Source organism: Chrysemys picta, chromosome 16 (assembly GCF_011386835.1).
Source record: "Chrysemys picta bellii isolate R12L10 chromosome 16, ASM1138683v2, whole genome shotgun sequence".
NCBI lineage: Eukaryota > Metazoa > Chordata > Testudines > Emydidae > Chrysemys > Chrysemys picta.
The window spans coordinates 31,980,147-31,997,584 of record NC_088806.1 but is presented as its reverse complement, the minus strand read 5'-3'; the positions used below and the strand labels follow the sequence as shown (position 1 = coordinate 31,997,584).

The following is a 17,438-nucleotide window of genomic DNA, read 5'->3' as shown; positions in this document are numbered from 1 at the left end:
CTGCAGGTGGATTTTGTGCAGTGTGGTTTAGGTGGTAGTGTGCTGGAGGATTGTTGAATGCAGTGTGAGGGTAGGAGGCCCTCTTGGCCCTGTCTCCATGAGGGGACATTCCCCCCCAACCCCCATGACAGGTGGCTGGCCACGCTGGGCTGTTGTGCATGGCTGGCACTGACTTGGCTTCAGTGCTGTTTTGCAGGCCAGTGTGCATGCACAGAGTTCATCATGTTCCGTGAGCGCTGTGCTGCAGAGAGTGCCTCCCGCATGGATTTAGATCCCTGTTCACACTGTACTGTCGGACCATCCACTCTGGAGTCACTACAACCCTGCCTGCAGGCGGTTGTGCTCTGGCATCGAGGGAAATGCTCAGGGCCTGCCAAGAATCTGGACAGGGCTGAGTTAACCAGAGTGCACTGCACACTGCCTTAATTTCTGATCAAGGCTTTAAATCAAGTTAAAAGCTTGCTCTGAGGCCCTGACGGTTTTTATTGTAAGTCTCTGGGGAATGGTGACGTTTTATCAATAGGTTTCATGTGACTTTTAAGCCTCCGCTTCCTCATTTCCCCCGTCTCGGTCCTCCCTCCCCACCCATTGGAATCTCATATGTTAAAAAAAGAGTCATTTTGTGTTTAGCTGGAAGCTGAGGCACTTCCCTTGGCCTAATAAATAGCACAGTGATCTGACATGTCTGTGTGGGGGTGGGTTGTGAACAAACTGAAGGTCCCTCCTGCCTTCCAGAAACAGCAAAATCCTTTGATTTGTTGCATCTTGAATTCAACTGTTTTCAAACTGTGGAAGTGAAAATATTTTTGAGGCAGCTGGGTCAGGTCCATTTGGGTCCATCCTTCACATTCTCACTCTTCATCCTGCCAATGGCTTTCCCAACAGACAAGTTCCCCAGCTGCTGGAAGAAAAAGCTAGATTTGTTTCCCTGGATCGATCTATCCCATTCACTTCCCTTTCTCTCCAGAATTGTGTTTAAATTCTGCTCACAGCAACTGGAACATGGTAAAACTGGAACATTAAGAAAAGTGTGAAGCTAAGAGTTTGTGAATCAGAGCAATTGCCCCTAAAATGATAGAGGAGATTTTCCTAGATCAATATTCATGATGGTTTGTATTTCTTAAAACTCCAGACGCTTTTAGCCATGAATACCTCCCCCACACCCTCTCCAACCCAGGCTCCCAATTTGACATAAGGGACTCGCGTTGTTATCTTCTCCATCCACATAGCTGCAATCTTAGCTTTCAGTAAAAAGACTGTACATGGTAAAGACTGGTTTGCCACATACTCTGAAGTATGCTTCCAGTTATTGAAGCAAAATGCATGCTGTATATCCACTACAACATGAACCCCTCTCCTGAAATATGTGCTAACCTCAGAATAGCTAAGAGCACATTGCAACAAACATCAAGGCAACGTGCTCAATCGTACTGGCTCTCTCTCTCTCTCTCTCTCGCTCTCTCGCTCTCTGTGTGTGAAAAGATACAAATGTCCTTTGAGAATGGAGGTCTAAGAGGATGATGGAATCAAGAAAGCAATAGTACCTTCAGCCAGGAAGACTGCCCACTCAAATCTCTTAATGGAGACGACATCATCAACAGAAGCAAATAGATGCAGTATCACAAGCTCTAGTCACATGAAACCACTCTTTCTGAAGCAGCACTAAATGCAGTCCCCAGGCTTCTATATCAAACTCTTTGATAGTCTGAACCGTCTATAAATGAGCTTGAAAAGGCAATCACCTCCCTAGTACCAGGAAAGGCTACAGGAAAAGAAGGAATTCCAGCTGAAGTACTGGAATAAGACTTAAACATCTGCCCAATGTCTTGTTTGCCTGGTGGAGGGAAGGAGGGGTATTGCAAGACATGAATGATGCCAACATCCTAATGCTGTATAAAAACAAAGGAGAATGGAGTGATTGCAAAAACTACAGAGGAATCTCTTTCCTTAGGATTGCTGGTAAGGCATTCGCACGGGTCAACCTCAAAAGACTCCAGGTTCTTGTTGAACGCATATATTCAGAGAGTCACTGTATCTTCTGTGCCAGTAGATCAGCTATCTACATAGTCTTCATTAAGGCCGCTACAAGAAAAGTGTCAAGAACAAGGAAAAGCTCTCTACATGGCCTTCATAGATCTTACAAAGGCTGTTGACCTGGTCAGCAGAATGGGTCTTTTCCAATTGCAAGAGAATTTGTTGCGCCCCCTCCCCCACTCACAGTCCTCCTCAGTCTAATTCAATCTTTCCACAATGGCATGAAGGCTACAGTCCAATATGATAACGATCAAGCTGACTGCTTTGTAATCCACAGTGGTATTAAACAGAGATATGTTTTGGCACTAACACTTTTCGATATATTCTTCTCTCTGCTGCTTTGTCATGCTTTCTCATCTAGCACTGAGGGTGTACAGACAACACTTCAACATTGCACATATAAGAGCTAACAGCAAAGTCAAACACCTGCTGATAAGGGAACTTCTTTGTGCTGACAGCGCACTGTTTGCCGCACACAGTGAAGAGGACCTTTAGCAACGTGGCAGTAGCTTTGCACTAGCTTGTGACAAATTTGGACTAATCATTGGTCTAAAGAAGACCATGATTATGGCACACGTGTGTGGACTGCACCAAAAGTTTTAATAGCTAGTACCATGCTAGAATTTGTCACAAGCTCTGCTATCTAGGATCAACTGTTCTGGATAACCTACCTCTATATGATGAGCTTAATTCTCACATTGGAAAGGCATCCCCCAGACCCACACCAAGGTATGGGTCTACCAGCTGTGCATTTTAATTATACTGCTGTATAGTGGCAAGATTTGGACCACCTACAGTGGACATGAGTAGGCTAAACACCTTCCACACCCATTGTCGTCTTCATATTCTAAATATCAAGTGAGAAACCAAAGTTTCTGACACCAAAGTACCTGAGAAAGCAAAATTGCCAAGTCTAATCACTATTCTTAAACACAGTTGCTGGCTTTGTTATCTGCAATGGATAGATGATGGGCGCATTCTGAAGGATCTCCTGTATGGAGAATTTGTGGATGCTCCAAGGCCACTGGGCCAACTTAGGCTCAGGTTCAAGGATGTTTCCAAGAGTGACTTCAAAGCTTTTAATATAGACACTATAGGGTGGGACGATGCAGCTAACAGGCCATGTTGGTGAACTGCCCTGCAACAGGGAGTCAGAGGCTGAAGAGATGTGGTTGAGGGAGAGGAAAGTGAAGACAGCAAAGCACAGCAGCCTCAAAGTCTTAGTAGTGCACTAGCTTCCTCTTCTGGCCTTGCGCCTTCTGCCTGCATTATTTATGGCAAAGACTGTTGCTCAAGAATTGGATGTTTTAGCCACTTGCAATGTTGCAGCACAACGCACAGTAACTGAACTTATTTGACTGTTTCACTGTCAACTTTCAAGGCTGCTGTTCCATGTTAATGCTTCATAAAGTTGTATGGGAGTCTGACTATCTTTGCTGCAGGAAAGTTGCCAGTTGGAAATGCGCATTTCTGCATCATCCTAGAGCGAGGATCCTCCCCTCTGCTGTGAAGGCCTACAGCTGGGTGCAGAGCAAGGCAGGCAGTACAAAGAAAATGGACAAGCATACAAGGAGCTGCAGAGTTGCCCTTGTGTCTGACTCAGTGTAGTGCAAACAAACAAGGGCTTACAGCAAGTTGCTGTTCAAGGCTCCTCCCTTTAGATCACTGGGTTTGAGGCAGTATAGCCCAGGGCACTAGGCTGGAAGTCAGGACGACTGGGTTCTCTTCTTGGCTCTGCCACAGATTCACTGGGTGACCTTTGGTAAGTCACTTCTCCTCTGTGCCTCAGTAGAAAGGGATAATGCTGCTCTGCCCTTTACAAAACACACTGTGATCCATGGGTGAAAGGTGCAAGGTAAGACTAACTGCTATTTCTGAGGCTCGCTGTAAGCAGATTGTCAGGATGCTGCCATGTGTGACAAGCTGGCGAACAAATGGCCATTCTCCTGTTTAAAATGGCTGGATTTTAACAGTTCTGCATAGAATTTTGCCAACACAGGCACCATGATCCCCATAACATGGGGAGGAGTGAGCCTTCCTCAGACTGCCCCCATGACCGAGACAAGAGCCTGGTTCCCCTCCCAGCACAGACACTCTAGGGAAGTCTTGCTCAGAGACACAGGATAGTTTGGACAGTGCACAGAGGAAGCTCTGGGTGAATCCTGGCCTTGACCCATCCCGGCCTCGTCCTTTATTTAATGCTAGAGCCTCGTAGTTCACCTGAAGGTGCAGTAGCTCTGCACTCCCAGTCAAGTTCAGGGCCTGGGGGGATGAGTGTGGCTCTGGCTTCAAGGGGGCTTTGTGCAAGTGGAAGTGCTAATGCAGAATATCTACTAACTACCCCCCAGCTGTCCATAGGGCGCTGTGCAAATGCAAAGCACTAAGTGTTGTTGTTAATTACAATTATTATTAATATTAAGTAGGAGTATTATTAAATAATTGATAATGATTAATTATTATCGCTCCAGTGTGCAGTGTTCCCGGAGTGTCTCTCTGGAAATTGCCCTGGAAGGGGAAGGCTGCGGGTGTTTGAGGTTGATCACTCACCAGGAGGGAAAATGAAGGGGAGGAACTAAGCCACTCCCTGCTCCTCACATCTCTCTGGGAGGCTGTAGATATCCAGGCCCAGAAAAAGCCCTGTTGTGTGCTGCCATCTGCTGGAGGCTGGGGGAATGCATAGCCCTGCCCTGCTGGCGGGAAGATGTAGGAGAGAGGCCCTGCTCCCCAACACATGTTCTTTCCTGTGTTTTGTAAGGGGATAAACTTCAGGGTAGACTGTTGGAGCAAAGACACTGAATCCTCTCCTCACACTCACCTCTGACACTGCCCCACAATCCTGATACTCAGACTCCCTGCTACTTCCGTCCTGGGCTCCCTCGACACGCACAGCTCTGCCAGTGCCAGCTTGCAGATCCCACTATCCCAGCCCCAGGCTCCCCCACACCATAGGCAGCTTTGCTGGTTCCTCTCAATCCTGACCCCCCAGACTCCTGTTATTCCAGCCCTGAACTCCTGTGTTATACCCACCTCACTCTGGTAACTGCCCTTAGTCCAGACATTCAATGTGTGCTGTTTAGCTCTGGCATCCTGCGCGGTGCTTCCCAGCAGTTTGTCTTATGCTGATTGTTGGTAACAGCTGCTCTCTCCTGTGCCCTCTGCAGACTGTAATGTAGCAGATCCTGCAATGTCCACAGCCCCGCAGCTTGGTCCTGGGTCCAACCCGCTGCCGAACCTGAATGAGACCAGTTCTTCCAATGCACCACATGGTGCTGCTCCTGGCCTGCGACCCGATGCTGGGGGCAGTGGAGGTGGTGGTGCCGGAAAGCAGCCTTCCCAGTTTGTTTACGTCTTCACCACTCACCTTGCTAACACGTAAGCGGTAAACCCCTGTGTCCTCCCCAGTCCTCCCCATTGGCTCTGGCCACTTGGATTGGTTTACCACAGCTGCCTCCTACATGCTGCAGTTAGCACTGCAGCCTCTGGAGAAGGTGGGGACTGGAGGTTCCCTGGGTTGCCCCTAGCATGACGTCTCCCCCCATCCCCCAATCCGCATTCTCCTTTGCATAGTTGTCAGCTGCTGGTGGAGAGATTTCATCTTAAATGTGATCTGCCTCCTGGTAGTGCCCTAGCTCTGCCAGCTGCAACAGGAACCACAGAGTGCATTTGGCCAGATGTATAATAAAAGGTCATAGGAACACTGAAACACGTGTTGGCTGCTGCCAGAGGGCAGGATACTTGGTTAGATGGATTAGTGGTGTGATCTGGAAGGGCCCTGGGAGAACAGATTGCAGTGGGAGGCACTGGGTGCTAACGCTCCAGATTACTGGGTGCCCTCGACTTGCTCCCTTCATTCTTTTGCAGTATCTCAACCGCTGATTCTTGGGGAACATATAGCTTTAGAGTGCCTGCTTAGGTCATAGCTAAAGTCCTGTGAAATTCTGTTTATTTTTTATAATTTTTCCTTTTATTTTTCAGGAACTTTGTGCTGTTTTATCCATGTGGGAGGGGCTGGGTCCTGCCCCCAGGAGAAGTGGGAGGCCCTGAGGGGGCACAGAGCGAGCCTGCCTCACACTCACCCCATTGCAGCAGCTCCTATCCTGCAGGACCTCCCCACTCTGAGTGTTGAGACCTGGCACACGGAGTCACAGTGCTGCTCAGATTTGGCCCAGCTGCCCCTCCATCATGAGGACTGGGGTGTGGCTGGGCCAAATTTCAGTGAGTGGTGCTGCAACATCATCTGCTAGGTCACAATGCTACTCACTCAGATTTGGTCCGGTTGCACTCCCCCATCCCTTCCTGTTATGATGGCAGAGGGATGGCCAGGCTAAACCTGAGCAGCATTGTCACCCTGTGCGCCAGGTCACATAGCCCAGTGCAAGGAGCTGGGCCCAGCCCCTGCTGTACAGTGATTTTTTTTCATTTGATAGTTGTTTTTGCTTTTATTTTGTGTTGTTTCACATTTGCAAAGAACATGGGGTTCTAGTCCTAGCATATCCCAGTGTCTCCCTCCCAGGCTATATCCCTCTGGCAGCACACAGCAACCAGTGCAGAGCCCAGCGCAATGCACAGTTCAGGGGGTGGGGAAGGGGAAATTGCAAGGCAGATGTTTTCCTGTCAGAGAGATGCCCTGAGATCTGTGCAGAAGAGGGGGAAGTTCAGTGCCAACTCTCCTCTGAGATTCCACCATGAGCCCAGGGGGCTTGGGCATTCCATTAGGGGGCCAGCGGGCAAAGGGAGCCCTGCTGGGAGTTCTGAGCCTGTGGACCCAGGTTGTTGCTAAGTATTTCTGGCTTGACACTTTGCTGTTCTTGACTGGCTGCTCTCTCTCTTAGTGCCGCAGAAGCCGTCTTGCAGGGGCGAGCAGACTCCATCCTGACCTATCATCAGCAGAATGTACCCCGGGCAAAGCTAGACCAGGTATGGCTGGGTGTGAGCCAGACACTCCTGTCTGTGCGTGCTGCTGGCTAATGTCCTCACGGCCAGTCACACCCTGACCCCACTTGCAGCTCACATTCTTTCAAGGGGGATGGGCTCAGTTGGCTCTTGTAGGGATTCAGGGCTCAAAGCCCACCCAAGGTCTGGGGCTACACACCTGCCTTACGTGTTTCTTGCTGACTTTGGCTTCCCCTTTCTCTCACAGGCTCCGACTCCCAAGGTACTGGGAGTCGCCGAGCAACTGCCAGTTAACCCACCTGCCTCCAGCACTCCACAGTCCCAGCCCCCAGCATCGCAGGGCAACCAGGCACAGCCTCAGCCCCCCCCAGCACAGCCCCCCCCACCCCAAAGCATCAGTCAGCAAGCTCTGCCTGCACCAACTACCCTACCCCAGGAAGGGACGGGAGAGGACATTCGGCGGGACCTGACTCCCAACTCTGTGGGAAATAGCAGCGGCAGCACCCAGCCAGGGAGCAACCACCCCAACACGCCCAACGCCTCCACCAACCCGATGCAGCCTGGGCAGGTGGACTCTTCTAGTGCTTCCAGCTCTAACTTACTGGGAGATGGTACCAGTGCTGGGGCAGGCGGAAATGGGCAGGTAGTGCTGGGCCCCAGGAACCCCATGAACTCAGAGGGGCTCTCTAAGGAGCAGCTGGAGCACCGGGAACGCTCCCTGCAGACCCTGCGGGACATTGAGCGCCTGCTGCTGCGCAGCAGTGAGGCTGAGCCCTTCATGAAGTCCAACCAAAGTGCTGGTGAGGGTGGCCCCACTCCCCAGTCGCAGGCCCCACTCACCCAGCCACCCCTCCCACCTGCGGGCATGAAGAAGTATGAAGAGCCCCTGCAGTCCATGATTTCACAGACGCAGAATCTGGGGGGCCCCAGCTTGGAGCATGAGGTCCCCCACCACCCAGGCTCTGACATGGGGCAGCAGATGAACATCATGATGCAGCGGCTGAACCAGGACAGCCTGACGCCAGAGCAAGTGGCCTGGAGGAAGCTGCAGGAGGAGTATTATGAGGAGAAGCGGCGGAAGGAGGAGCAGATCAGCATCCATGGTCGACCCATGCAGGAGATGATGATCCCACAGTCCATGGGTGGCATGATGATTCGGGGGCCGCCACCACCCTATCACAGCAAACCTGGGGAGCCGTGGCCTCCAGGGATGGGCAACCAGCTAAGGGGGCCCATTGAGGTCCAGGACCCCATGCAGATGAGGGGAGCACCCCCCTTCCCAGGGCCAAGGTTCCCTGGAAATCAGATGCAGAGGGTCTCTGGCTTTGGCGGGATGCAGAATGTGCCCATGGATGCCCTTGGGCCCATGAATGCTATGCAGCGGCCAGTCAGGCCTGGCATGGGATGGAATGATGATATGCCTCCAATAGGAGGCCCAGGGAACTTTCCACAAGGGAGCCTGCCCTATCCTTCAGGGCAAGGGGACCCTGAGCGGTTCATGAACCCCCGAGCCAGGGAGGAGATCCTGAGGCACCAGCTGATGGAGAAGCGCCCGGTGGTGATGCAGAGGCCCATTGGGATGTCTGGCAGCTCCATGAGCCAAGGTTTGGAAATGGAGAGGATGATACAGGCTCACAGGCAGATCGACCCGTCCATGTTCCCTGGACAGATGCCAGGAGAGAGCCTAGGTGGCGCACCCATAGGTATGGACTTCACGGGTACCCGGGGGATATTGAGCCCACCCATGAGCCAGTCGAGCCTCCGAGACATGGATGCGCCCATGGGACCTGGGAACCTCAACATGAACATGAATGTCAACATGAACATGAACATGAACCTCAATGTCCAGATGACCCCACAACAACAGATGATGATGTCGCAGAAAATGAGGGGCCCTGACATGATAGGCCACCAGGGCATCAGCCCTGAGGATCTGGCCAGGGTGAGGGCTCAGAATGGTAGTGGTGGCACAATGATGGGGGGGCCACAGAAGATGATGATCCCCTCACAGTTCCCCAGCCAAGGGCAGCAAAGCTTCTCAGGCGGGCAGGGCCCCTATCCCAGCATGCCCCAGGAGATGGGCAGTGCCCCAGACATGTTCAGCCCTGAACAGGGTGGCATGTCCATTGGGAACATCGGCGGCACCACCAGGCTCAGCCACATCCCTTTGCCGCCAGCTTCCAATCCCCCTCCCACCCAAGGGGGCAACCTAGCCAACATGCACCCGGCACCCTCACGGGGACTGGGCCGCAGGCCCTCCGACCTCACCATCAACATCACCCAGATGAACTCCCCTGGCATGGCCCACCTCAAGTCCCCAACGCTCAGCCAGGTGCACTCACCGCTTGTCCCCTCCCCATCTGCCAATCTGAAGTCTCCCCAGACGCCCTCGCAGATGGTCAGCATGCCACCTTCCAACCAGTCTGGGCCCCTGAAGTCGCCCCAGGTGATGAGCTCCTCCCTCAACGTCAGGTCTCCCACCAGCTCACCAAGCCGCCTGAAGTCCCCTTCCATGGCCGTTCCTTCACCCGGGTGGGTGCCATCTCCCAAAACCACCTTGCCAAGTCCAGGAGTCAGCCAGAGCAAGCAGCCTATCAGCATGAATTCGTCAGCTTCCATGGGAGGGCTGGATCAGGGTAAGCTGTGCTAAACTGTGTATGTAAGTGGGATAGGGCCATAGAATTAAACCTGGTGCTCCAAAGGTCTCTGCACATTGCTGGTCACTCTCATAGGGCCCAATAATTCTGTGGCTTCCAGACCCATATTTTCCATATACTCAGACTAGTAATGATTACGTGGCTATTTCCTTGCAGGGCAGTGGTGGGAACCTGCCTTCCCATAGCCAGCTCTCCCTGTGCTGGGATTTGGGGCCCAAATCTTTGATTTGGGGTTGGCGAGTGGGCATGTAGGGCCCATGGGGATGTCTGGCAGCTGGAAGTGCTGTGATAGCAGCCCAGTTCCTGTTCCAAAGAGATAGAACACACCATCTCCCTTTCTGTGCCATGCACCAGGCCTCAGGGCAATGTGGCTCAGCATCGGGAAGAAGGGAGCAAGAGCCTAGATTAGGGGAAATGCATACACCCTGGAGAGGGACTGCTCTTTCCTGGTGAGCTGAATGAGCCTGGCCTGCCCGACACATGCAAGCCTGCACTTGCTTCTTCTGGGGATTAATGCCAGTGATTTGCTGTGCCCCACCTCACCCCTGATGCTGTGCTTTCTTATTCACAAGGAGGAAAACAGTAGGCAGCCTAACGTGCACTGTAGAGGTTTGGAGGGAGACATTGGACCAAATTAGAAATGGGGAGCCAGGATGCCAGCATTCCCAAATCCCTCTGCTGAGTGGCTCATGCTCTCCAGGGTTGGGTAGGGATGGAAAAATGGATTGATGGGAGACAGAGTCCTTAAACATGTGTCCTGACTTGGGGAAGTGCACTGAAAGGAGGGGACAGTGGGAGTGTGTCTGTCACTGAGCAAACCTGTCTTGGTGCACTCCAAGGTTGGGGGGATTGCAAGATGTCTCTGGCCAATGCCCAGCTCCCTGCATTTCCTTGTGTTTCTTTTCTCAGGCCCCAGGTCCTGTTGTCTGGGGAGACATTTTTCAGGTAGATCAGAATTTAATCCAGTTATTTATGCAGGCAGCATTGTCTAATGGTCAAAGCAGAGTCTTAGAGTGAGGACTTCAAAACTCTAAGGCTTGCTCTGCCACTGTCACCTTGGGCAAGTCCCTTCACCTCTTGGTGCTTCAGTTTCCCCTGGCCCTGACTTGAGTCTTTCATTGTCCCTCTGATGATATGACAAGGATTCCCCATCCCCACTTTCTTTCTTCTACGGCCACTCATATAGGGGTAACAGGATGGGCTAGAAAGCAGGGTTCCTTCCTAGGTACTAGGGGGCTGGTTCACCTCTCTCCCCATGCCTTCTAGCAAGGTTAACACCTCTTCCCAGCAAACCCCCACCCCATTCCCCTGTACAAACAGGCTGTTCCCATCCATGCCTACTTGCTTGAGGAGGCCTTGAGTGAATGCAGAGCCATTGCCCACCAGGGTAATTTGCATCCTCGCAATACACACTGAGAGCCAGAAACCTACCCACAGCTACATCCAGGGAAGGGATGTCAGGGTAAGGCCCCTGAGGTATCTAGTGCTGGAAGAACGGTTCCAGGTAGCCCTGCATGGTGCAGGCAGCATGTGCTCAGAGCTACTTAGTGCAGTGGCGTCAGTCCCATCTTGTACTCCACCCAGAGCGGATTGTCGGCCAGGCCACCAACTGCTGCATTTTTCTTACTCACGCTTGGCCTCCGCATACTTGACATGCACACGCATGCCCCAGTTTTTGACTTCTCTGTGTTTGCTCTTGAAGTTAGTGTGTATTTTGCCCCCAGGCATCCAGCGGGAACTTTAAAAAGAAGCAGGTAGGGAAAAGGGGCAAAGTTTTCTGTATCCAGGTCTAGAAAAAGGCCTCAAACTCAGTGCCTTCCCCTCAGCACCTGCCCCTCCCCTTCTTCAGTTCATGAGGGAAGGGCCAGAGCTTGGAAGTTGGGACTAGATCAGATCTAACTCCCCCATAGTTTGGGGTGTCTGGCTCTGGTGTCAACCATAGCAGGTGGTCCCAGCACAGAACTTCCCCAGAGTCCATAGGGGGTTTTGGTTGGGGGCCAGGCCTGGTTTGGGTCCATCAGTGTTCCAAGCAGAGAATTGGGGATGCTGCCCGATGGGAGCAGGCTGCAGCTTGCAGGGAGCACTAAGCTGGTCTCTCTCTCTCTCTTGCTTGCAGGTTCGCTCCCTCCTGGGCCTAGGAGCAGTTCCTCTGCGCCAGCCAGTAATCCCTCTAGCACCATGAATCCCAACATACCTTTTACTTCCTCTCCAGATCCATCCCCCTCCCAGAACCCCCTCTCGCTGATGATGTCACAGATGTCCAAGTATGCCATGCCCAGCTCCACACCACTCTACCACAATGCCATCAAAACCATCGCCACCTCTGATGATGAGCTGCTCCCAGACAGGCCTATGCTCCCACCAGGAAGCATGCCAGGTACGTTCTTCTGGGACTGTGTCTGCGCCAGCAGGGAGAGCAAGCTGGAGCTGGGCTTTATAGGGGTAAGACTGGTCTTGTGGCTCACACACAGGCCTGGGAGGCAGAACACCTGGGTGTGGTTCTGATGCTCAGAGTGGAGATCAGGAATTCTATTCCCAGCTCTGCCACTGTGCTTTGGACAAGCTCTTCTGTGGCTTTGGACAAGTCACTTAACTTGTCTGTTCCTGTTTCCCTATCCATCCCTACCTCTGTTGGAGCATGGGGCTCAGTGCATTGATGACTAGAAAGTACCTTGGGGACATGTTGTAGAAAAGTGTGCTAATTGAGAGTCAGAATAGGAACAGACATTTGGAGCTGCAAAGCAAGGAGAACGAAAGGGTTAATTGAGTCAGATGAGAGCATTTATCCTGTAGGGAAGAGAAGCGTTTGTTCCAGGCACAGGGAGAAGCCTGAGGAAGAAGTTGGACAAGGGAGAAGACTCAGTGAGCCCTCTACAGGGACAGGACAGGGTGTAATCCTTGTTGTGCACCATGCTGTGGAAGGATCACTCCTACCCAAATGTATGACTTAATATAGTAAACTTCATGACTGCATCCTTGCTGTGGCCTCTCAAAATGTCACAGAGGCAGCAGGTTAGAACCCAGGATCGCCCACTCCAAAAGCATTGGCCTGACCAACTGAGTTCAAGGAAAATTACTATCTGTTAGTAGTATGAGGCCTTGACACACAGCAAGCAATTCCGATTCCAGCCAGCAGAGGGCAACAGTGCCATATACACACCAGCCAGTTAATTGCAGTATAATACAGTTGGGTTATTAATGGTAACTGTAGTCCCTGTAAATCCACCAGGATGCTAGGGGTACAGATTATTGCAAGGGTTACATCTCCTTAGGTGAGACATAGGGATGTCAGGTCTGAGGTATGGGTGTCTTTGAGTGTCTTGGGCTCCCAGTGTTCTCACTAGCACAAGTAAAAGCAATGGAGCCCATCCAGCTGTCCTGCATTCAGGTGTAACCAAAGGCCTTGGGGGAAACTCTAGCTCCCTGGATACTATTGACTAAGCTCCTTAAATGGAACTGCTGAACTGGCTTCCCAGGCTGGTTTCCCAGCTTGCCGCAGCTTTGCAAAGGCATTGGGTGCTTCCAGAACCCGGTGCGAAGCTGGCAAGTGTTTGTTTGCTTGGCATTGTTCTGCCATCTGCTTCTTACTGACTGGCCAGGGCCAGCTGCTGCCTTCTCCATGTGCCATTGATCTGCCTGGCAAACATAGCGAGCCCAGGAGACACTAGAGTTTCTAGCCCAGCACACAGCCAAGATCAGCTGCGGATAAAACAGATAATGGGAGATGCAGTGTTCATGTGAGCTACATGTACCATGCCACCGGGCATGGGGATGATGTAACACCCCCTAGATTTTACTTATCTCCCTATCCTCTTTGTCATCTCCTCTCTGCCCCCACATGCCCAGTGTTCCTCCCTCAACCATCTGCTGAGTGTTGTCTCTGGGATGGCAGCCCATGCTCTAGTACTTGGCCACTCCCCTTGTTTGAGTCCTAGACCTAGGTTTCCAGGAACCATGTTTGCCCTGCTTCGAGGAGGGAGGGGGCTGTGACCATTGGGATGCCCTTAAATTTCCCCCTCCTACCAGAGATGTCCCATCATCACCACTATCTCCAGCCCAGAGCTCTGCTGTGTAGGAAACCTCAGATGGTCTCAGCAAGGTATGTCCCAGTGGGATGGGAAAGCCTGAGCAGGGACTGGGCTATCCAGTCCATGCAGGTTCCCAGGGCCTGCACAGTCAGAGCTGAGAGAGAGGCATAATCTGAGAACTCCTTAGTTCTGATTTCAGAAAGTCTTTCTGACCTCCACAGTGGGGGGCCCACACCTCCCTCCCATGCTGGCTGTGAGCCTTGTGTAAGCCAGGCAGTGCTGGGCGCTAGGTGGGTAGCTGTGCTGTCCTTCTCGGTATCCACCACTGGGGGGCACCTTGGAGCTGCACAGAGGTTGCCAACTAATGGCTGTGCTGACGGTGTTCCTTGTGCTCAACACAGTAGAGAGGTTGCTGTGCTGTACTGTCCCAGCCTGCGTAGCAACAGAGGGGAACAGGATCTGCTGGGCTGGTAAGAGCCACAAGCCCTATGTATGGCCAATGACCGACTGAGTCTTGCGGTAACATCCATTGAACCCCACCTATTCCCTGCCTGCACTAGGCCAGCTCTGAGGTCTGGAGCAGCTCTCATCAGAAGCAGCAGCACCTACCAGCGGGCCCTCTTAAGGCAAGTCTACACTGCATCTGGGAGTGAGCCTTCCAGCCTGGGTCCACAGACTCACGCTAGCACTCTAAAAATAGCTGTGTAGACGTTACAGCTTGGGCGGGAGCTCAGGCTCTGATGCCTGGGGTGGGCTTGAGAGCCAAGCTCCAGCCACAGTTGCAACTTCGAAGCACCATCTAAACCGCTATTTTTAGAATGCTAGCACAAATCTGTGGCCCCGGGCTGGAGGCTGGCTCCCAGATGCAGTGCTGATGTGCCGTTACTGCCTCAGTGAGAGAGGGAGGGGCTGGCCTCCCAAGCATGTGCTCTGTGGTGCTCACTTCTCCCCTGTACAGCCTAGCACCTGGCTGGTATGGGGCAGGGTGTGATGCTGCCATGGCAATGAGGTGCTGGGTGAGGGTACTGAGCAGGTATCAGGTCTGACAGCAGAGTCCCCTGGGCTTAGGGACTCTTTCGCTGACCTTACTGCCCTGATGGACCCTCTATGGCAGACCCTCTCCATGGGTCTAGCAGTGAGAGCAGAGCTGGGCCAGGTTTGAACACTCCAGGGAACCTGGCTGGAGCTGATCTCTGCTTAGATGCTGATTTCAATGGAGAGAGCTGCTAGCACCAGGGACATGCTCTCTGCATGCAGTGGGAGGAGGTGCATGGGCATTGAGTTAACTCTCCTTCTCCCCTTCATTAGGTATCACAGGAAATCAGCCAAATCAACTGCACTTGAACTCAGTGGGGCCTGCATCCTCGCAGAGTCCCATGGGGATGAACTTGCCTGGCCAGCAGCCACTCTCCCATGAACCCCCGACGTCCATGATGTCCTCGCCGAATCCCCTGGGCGCCAACATTCCGATGCACCCTGGTGCGCAGGGGGCGGGTGTGCCCCCCCCAAATCCCATGATGCTGCCTCCAGGGCCCCAGGACTCCTTGAACCAGCCCTGCGGCCCTGTGCCAAACAATTCTCAGATGATCCCTTCCAACCAGCTGGTGTTCCCCCGCATGCAGCAGCCCCACAATGCCATGCAGTCTCCAGCTGCGGGTATGCCCATGACGCCAGGAGGTGGGGCTGGGATGCAGCAACATTACCCGCCCGGGATGCCCTTGCCACCAGAGGACCTTCCCTCCCAGCAGCCTGGCCAGATGCCCCCCCAGCAGCACATGCTGGGCAAGAACATCCCTCCTCGGATTGGAGATCCCTATCCCACTGTGCTTCCGGGTGTGGCTTCAGTGCTGAATGACCCTGAGCTCAGTGAGGTCATCCGCCCCACACCTACGGGCATCCCTGAGTTTGACCTCTCCAGGATCATCCCTTCAGAGAAGCCGAGCAGCACCCTGCAGTATTTCCCCAAGAGTGACAGCCAAGCACCGAAATCACAGCCTTCCAACCTCCACCTCATGAACCTGCAGAACATGATGGCTGAGCAGCCACCCACACGGCCAGGCATGAGCACCCCCAGCCTTCCAGGGCAGCAGGGCATGCAGCGGGGACTCAACATGTCTATGTGCCACCCTGGACAGGTGTCCATGCTGAGCAGGACAGGTATGCCACCCCAGCAAGCCATGATGGGGAACAGCATGCACCAGGGCATGATGTCCCCCCAGCAGAGTCTGATGGCCCAGCAGAATTTCATGCTGATGCAGGCTAAGCAGAGGAGCATGTCTGTGTCAGGGGAAATGTACGCCCAGTCGGGTCATATGATGTCGCCTCAGGGCTCCCTCATGGGGCCCCCACCTCAGCAGAACCTTATGGTCACACACCAGATGAGGCAGAGGAGTGTTTCACTGGACAGCCAAATGAGCTACATCTCCGGGCCTGGAAACATGGCGAACCTGCCTTTCTAATCATGTCCTGAGGGGCAAGGGCCGATTGTAGAAACTTTTTTTTTAAACCTTTATTTGGATTAGGGTCGGGAGGCTGGGGCCTGTGGGGGTGCGGAGGGTTTTTCATATTGGATTTGCCTCTATAAGGAAAACCAGATGTGCAGTAAAATTGATGTGAATCCTTTTTGGGGGGCGGGGGTATTATTATTTTTGAAACCCAAGTGGTGACCGGGGGCTTCCAGACCCTACGGCAGTTTGTAAAATCTTCCTTTTTTTTTTCCTCGTAGTGTGGGTTTTCTTTGTTTTTTGTTTTGTTTTAAAGAACAACCAAAATGTACAACAAGATTTTGAATGAGCTGTAAATAGGGCTGGGAAAGGCAGAAACTTGTGCTGGTTTTAAATTGTCTGTATTTCTGTGTTTTAATAGAAGCCTCAATTTTCTGTTTTAAAACAACAACAAAACTTTTCAAAAAATCAATGTATGAAGGTTTAAAACTCTTGCAGAGGAGGTTCTAGGGGAGTGGGAGGAGGTGAGTGGGTATTGAGAGAGCCCTCTGCAAAAGAGCCTCTTTGCCAGCCCCACATCATTCATGCATCAAAACAGCTTGTGTGCGGGGATGCATGGTTTTGAACAGACATATATACACATCTTAGATCCTGATTCTGCAGTCAGACCCTCTGGGCCTGTACTCGGTTCAGGGGTGCACCCAGTCTTATGGATCCACCTGCAGGATTGGAGCTGCTGAGATATCTATAAAACAGTGTTGGTTGTGGGAGACGCTGTTTGGTGGTTGGGATGGATAGTGGTCTTTATCTGTCTCTGCTGCGTGGTGAAGCTGCTGGTAGCATGAGCAAGGAGAGGGCCCAGTTGTTTAGTTTAGGGAAGGGTGGGGGGTCTGATCCCACTCTGCAAGTAACAAGTAACTGGACCATGAGGCCTCCACCCAATCATGACACTCCCTGCTCCCTTCTCCATCCCCAGATGTTCTGTGTGTTGTGTGCATGTCGCTGTGGAGTGGAGATAGCAGAATGAACACTGGGATTTCTGACTGGCTGATTTCATCCTGTGCTTCCTGGATGTGTTGTGCAGAGGCCAGGAGGGAACTCAAGACACACAGACACACCCCCACCAAAGCATCCCATACTCCTTGTTGGCTCTGCTCCCACTTACATGAGTTCATGCATCTCACCCTGCTGCACTATGTCCTTTGCCTCCGAAGTGCACACATTTCTGTGGGAGAGCTAGCCTGATGCATAAAAGCAGGCATTTTATGGTAAAGGTTCTCCAAGCATTTTCTCAATCTTGGAATCCCAGACTCCTCCATGAAAGGCCCTAGAGGCAGTTGGGCAGCAGCTGTAAGGCCACCTTTATACCCTGAAACCACCTG

The 17,438-nt window shown here is 52.4% G+C and overlaps 1 protein-coding gene across 4 annotated transcripts in view; it reads left to right on the top strand.

The window, feature by feature from the left end:
* Positions 1 to 16,474, top strand: part of BCL9L (BCL9 like) — a 102,114-nt gene extending 85,640 nt beyond the window's left edge. For 3 of the 4 annotated variants that reach the window (XM_065570317.1, XM_065570316.1, XM_024102968.3), the window contains 5 exons: positions 5,196 to 5,406; positions 6,867 to 6,951; positions 7,175 to 9,563; positions 11,701 to 11,961; positions 14,921 to 16,474. In XM_065570317.1, coding sequence (XP_065426389.1) covers positions 5,196 to 5,406; positions 6,867 to 6,951; positions 7,175 to 9,563; positions 11,701 to 11,961; positions 14,921 to 16,071 — 4,097 coding nt within the window. In that variant the 3' untranslated portion in view covers positions 16,072 to 16,474. The remainder of the gene's footprint in view (positions 1 to 5,195; positions 5,407 to 6,866; positions 6,952 to 7,174; positions 9,564 to 11,700; positions 11,962 to 14,920) is intronic. The other variant, XM_065570318.1, reaches the window with a different exon arrangement.
* Positions 16,475 to 17,438: the final 964 nt, after the last annotated feature.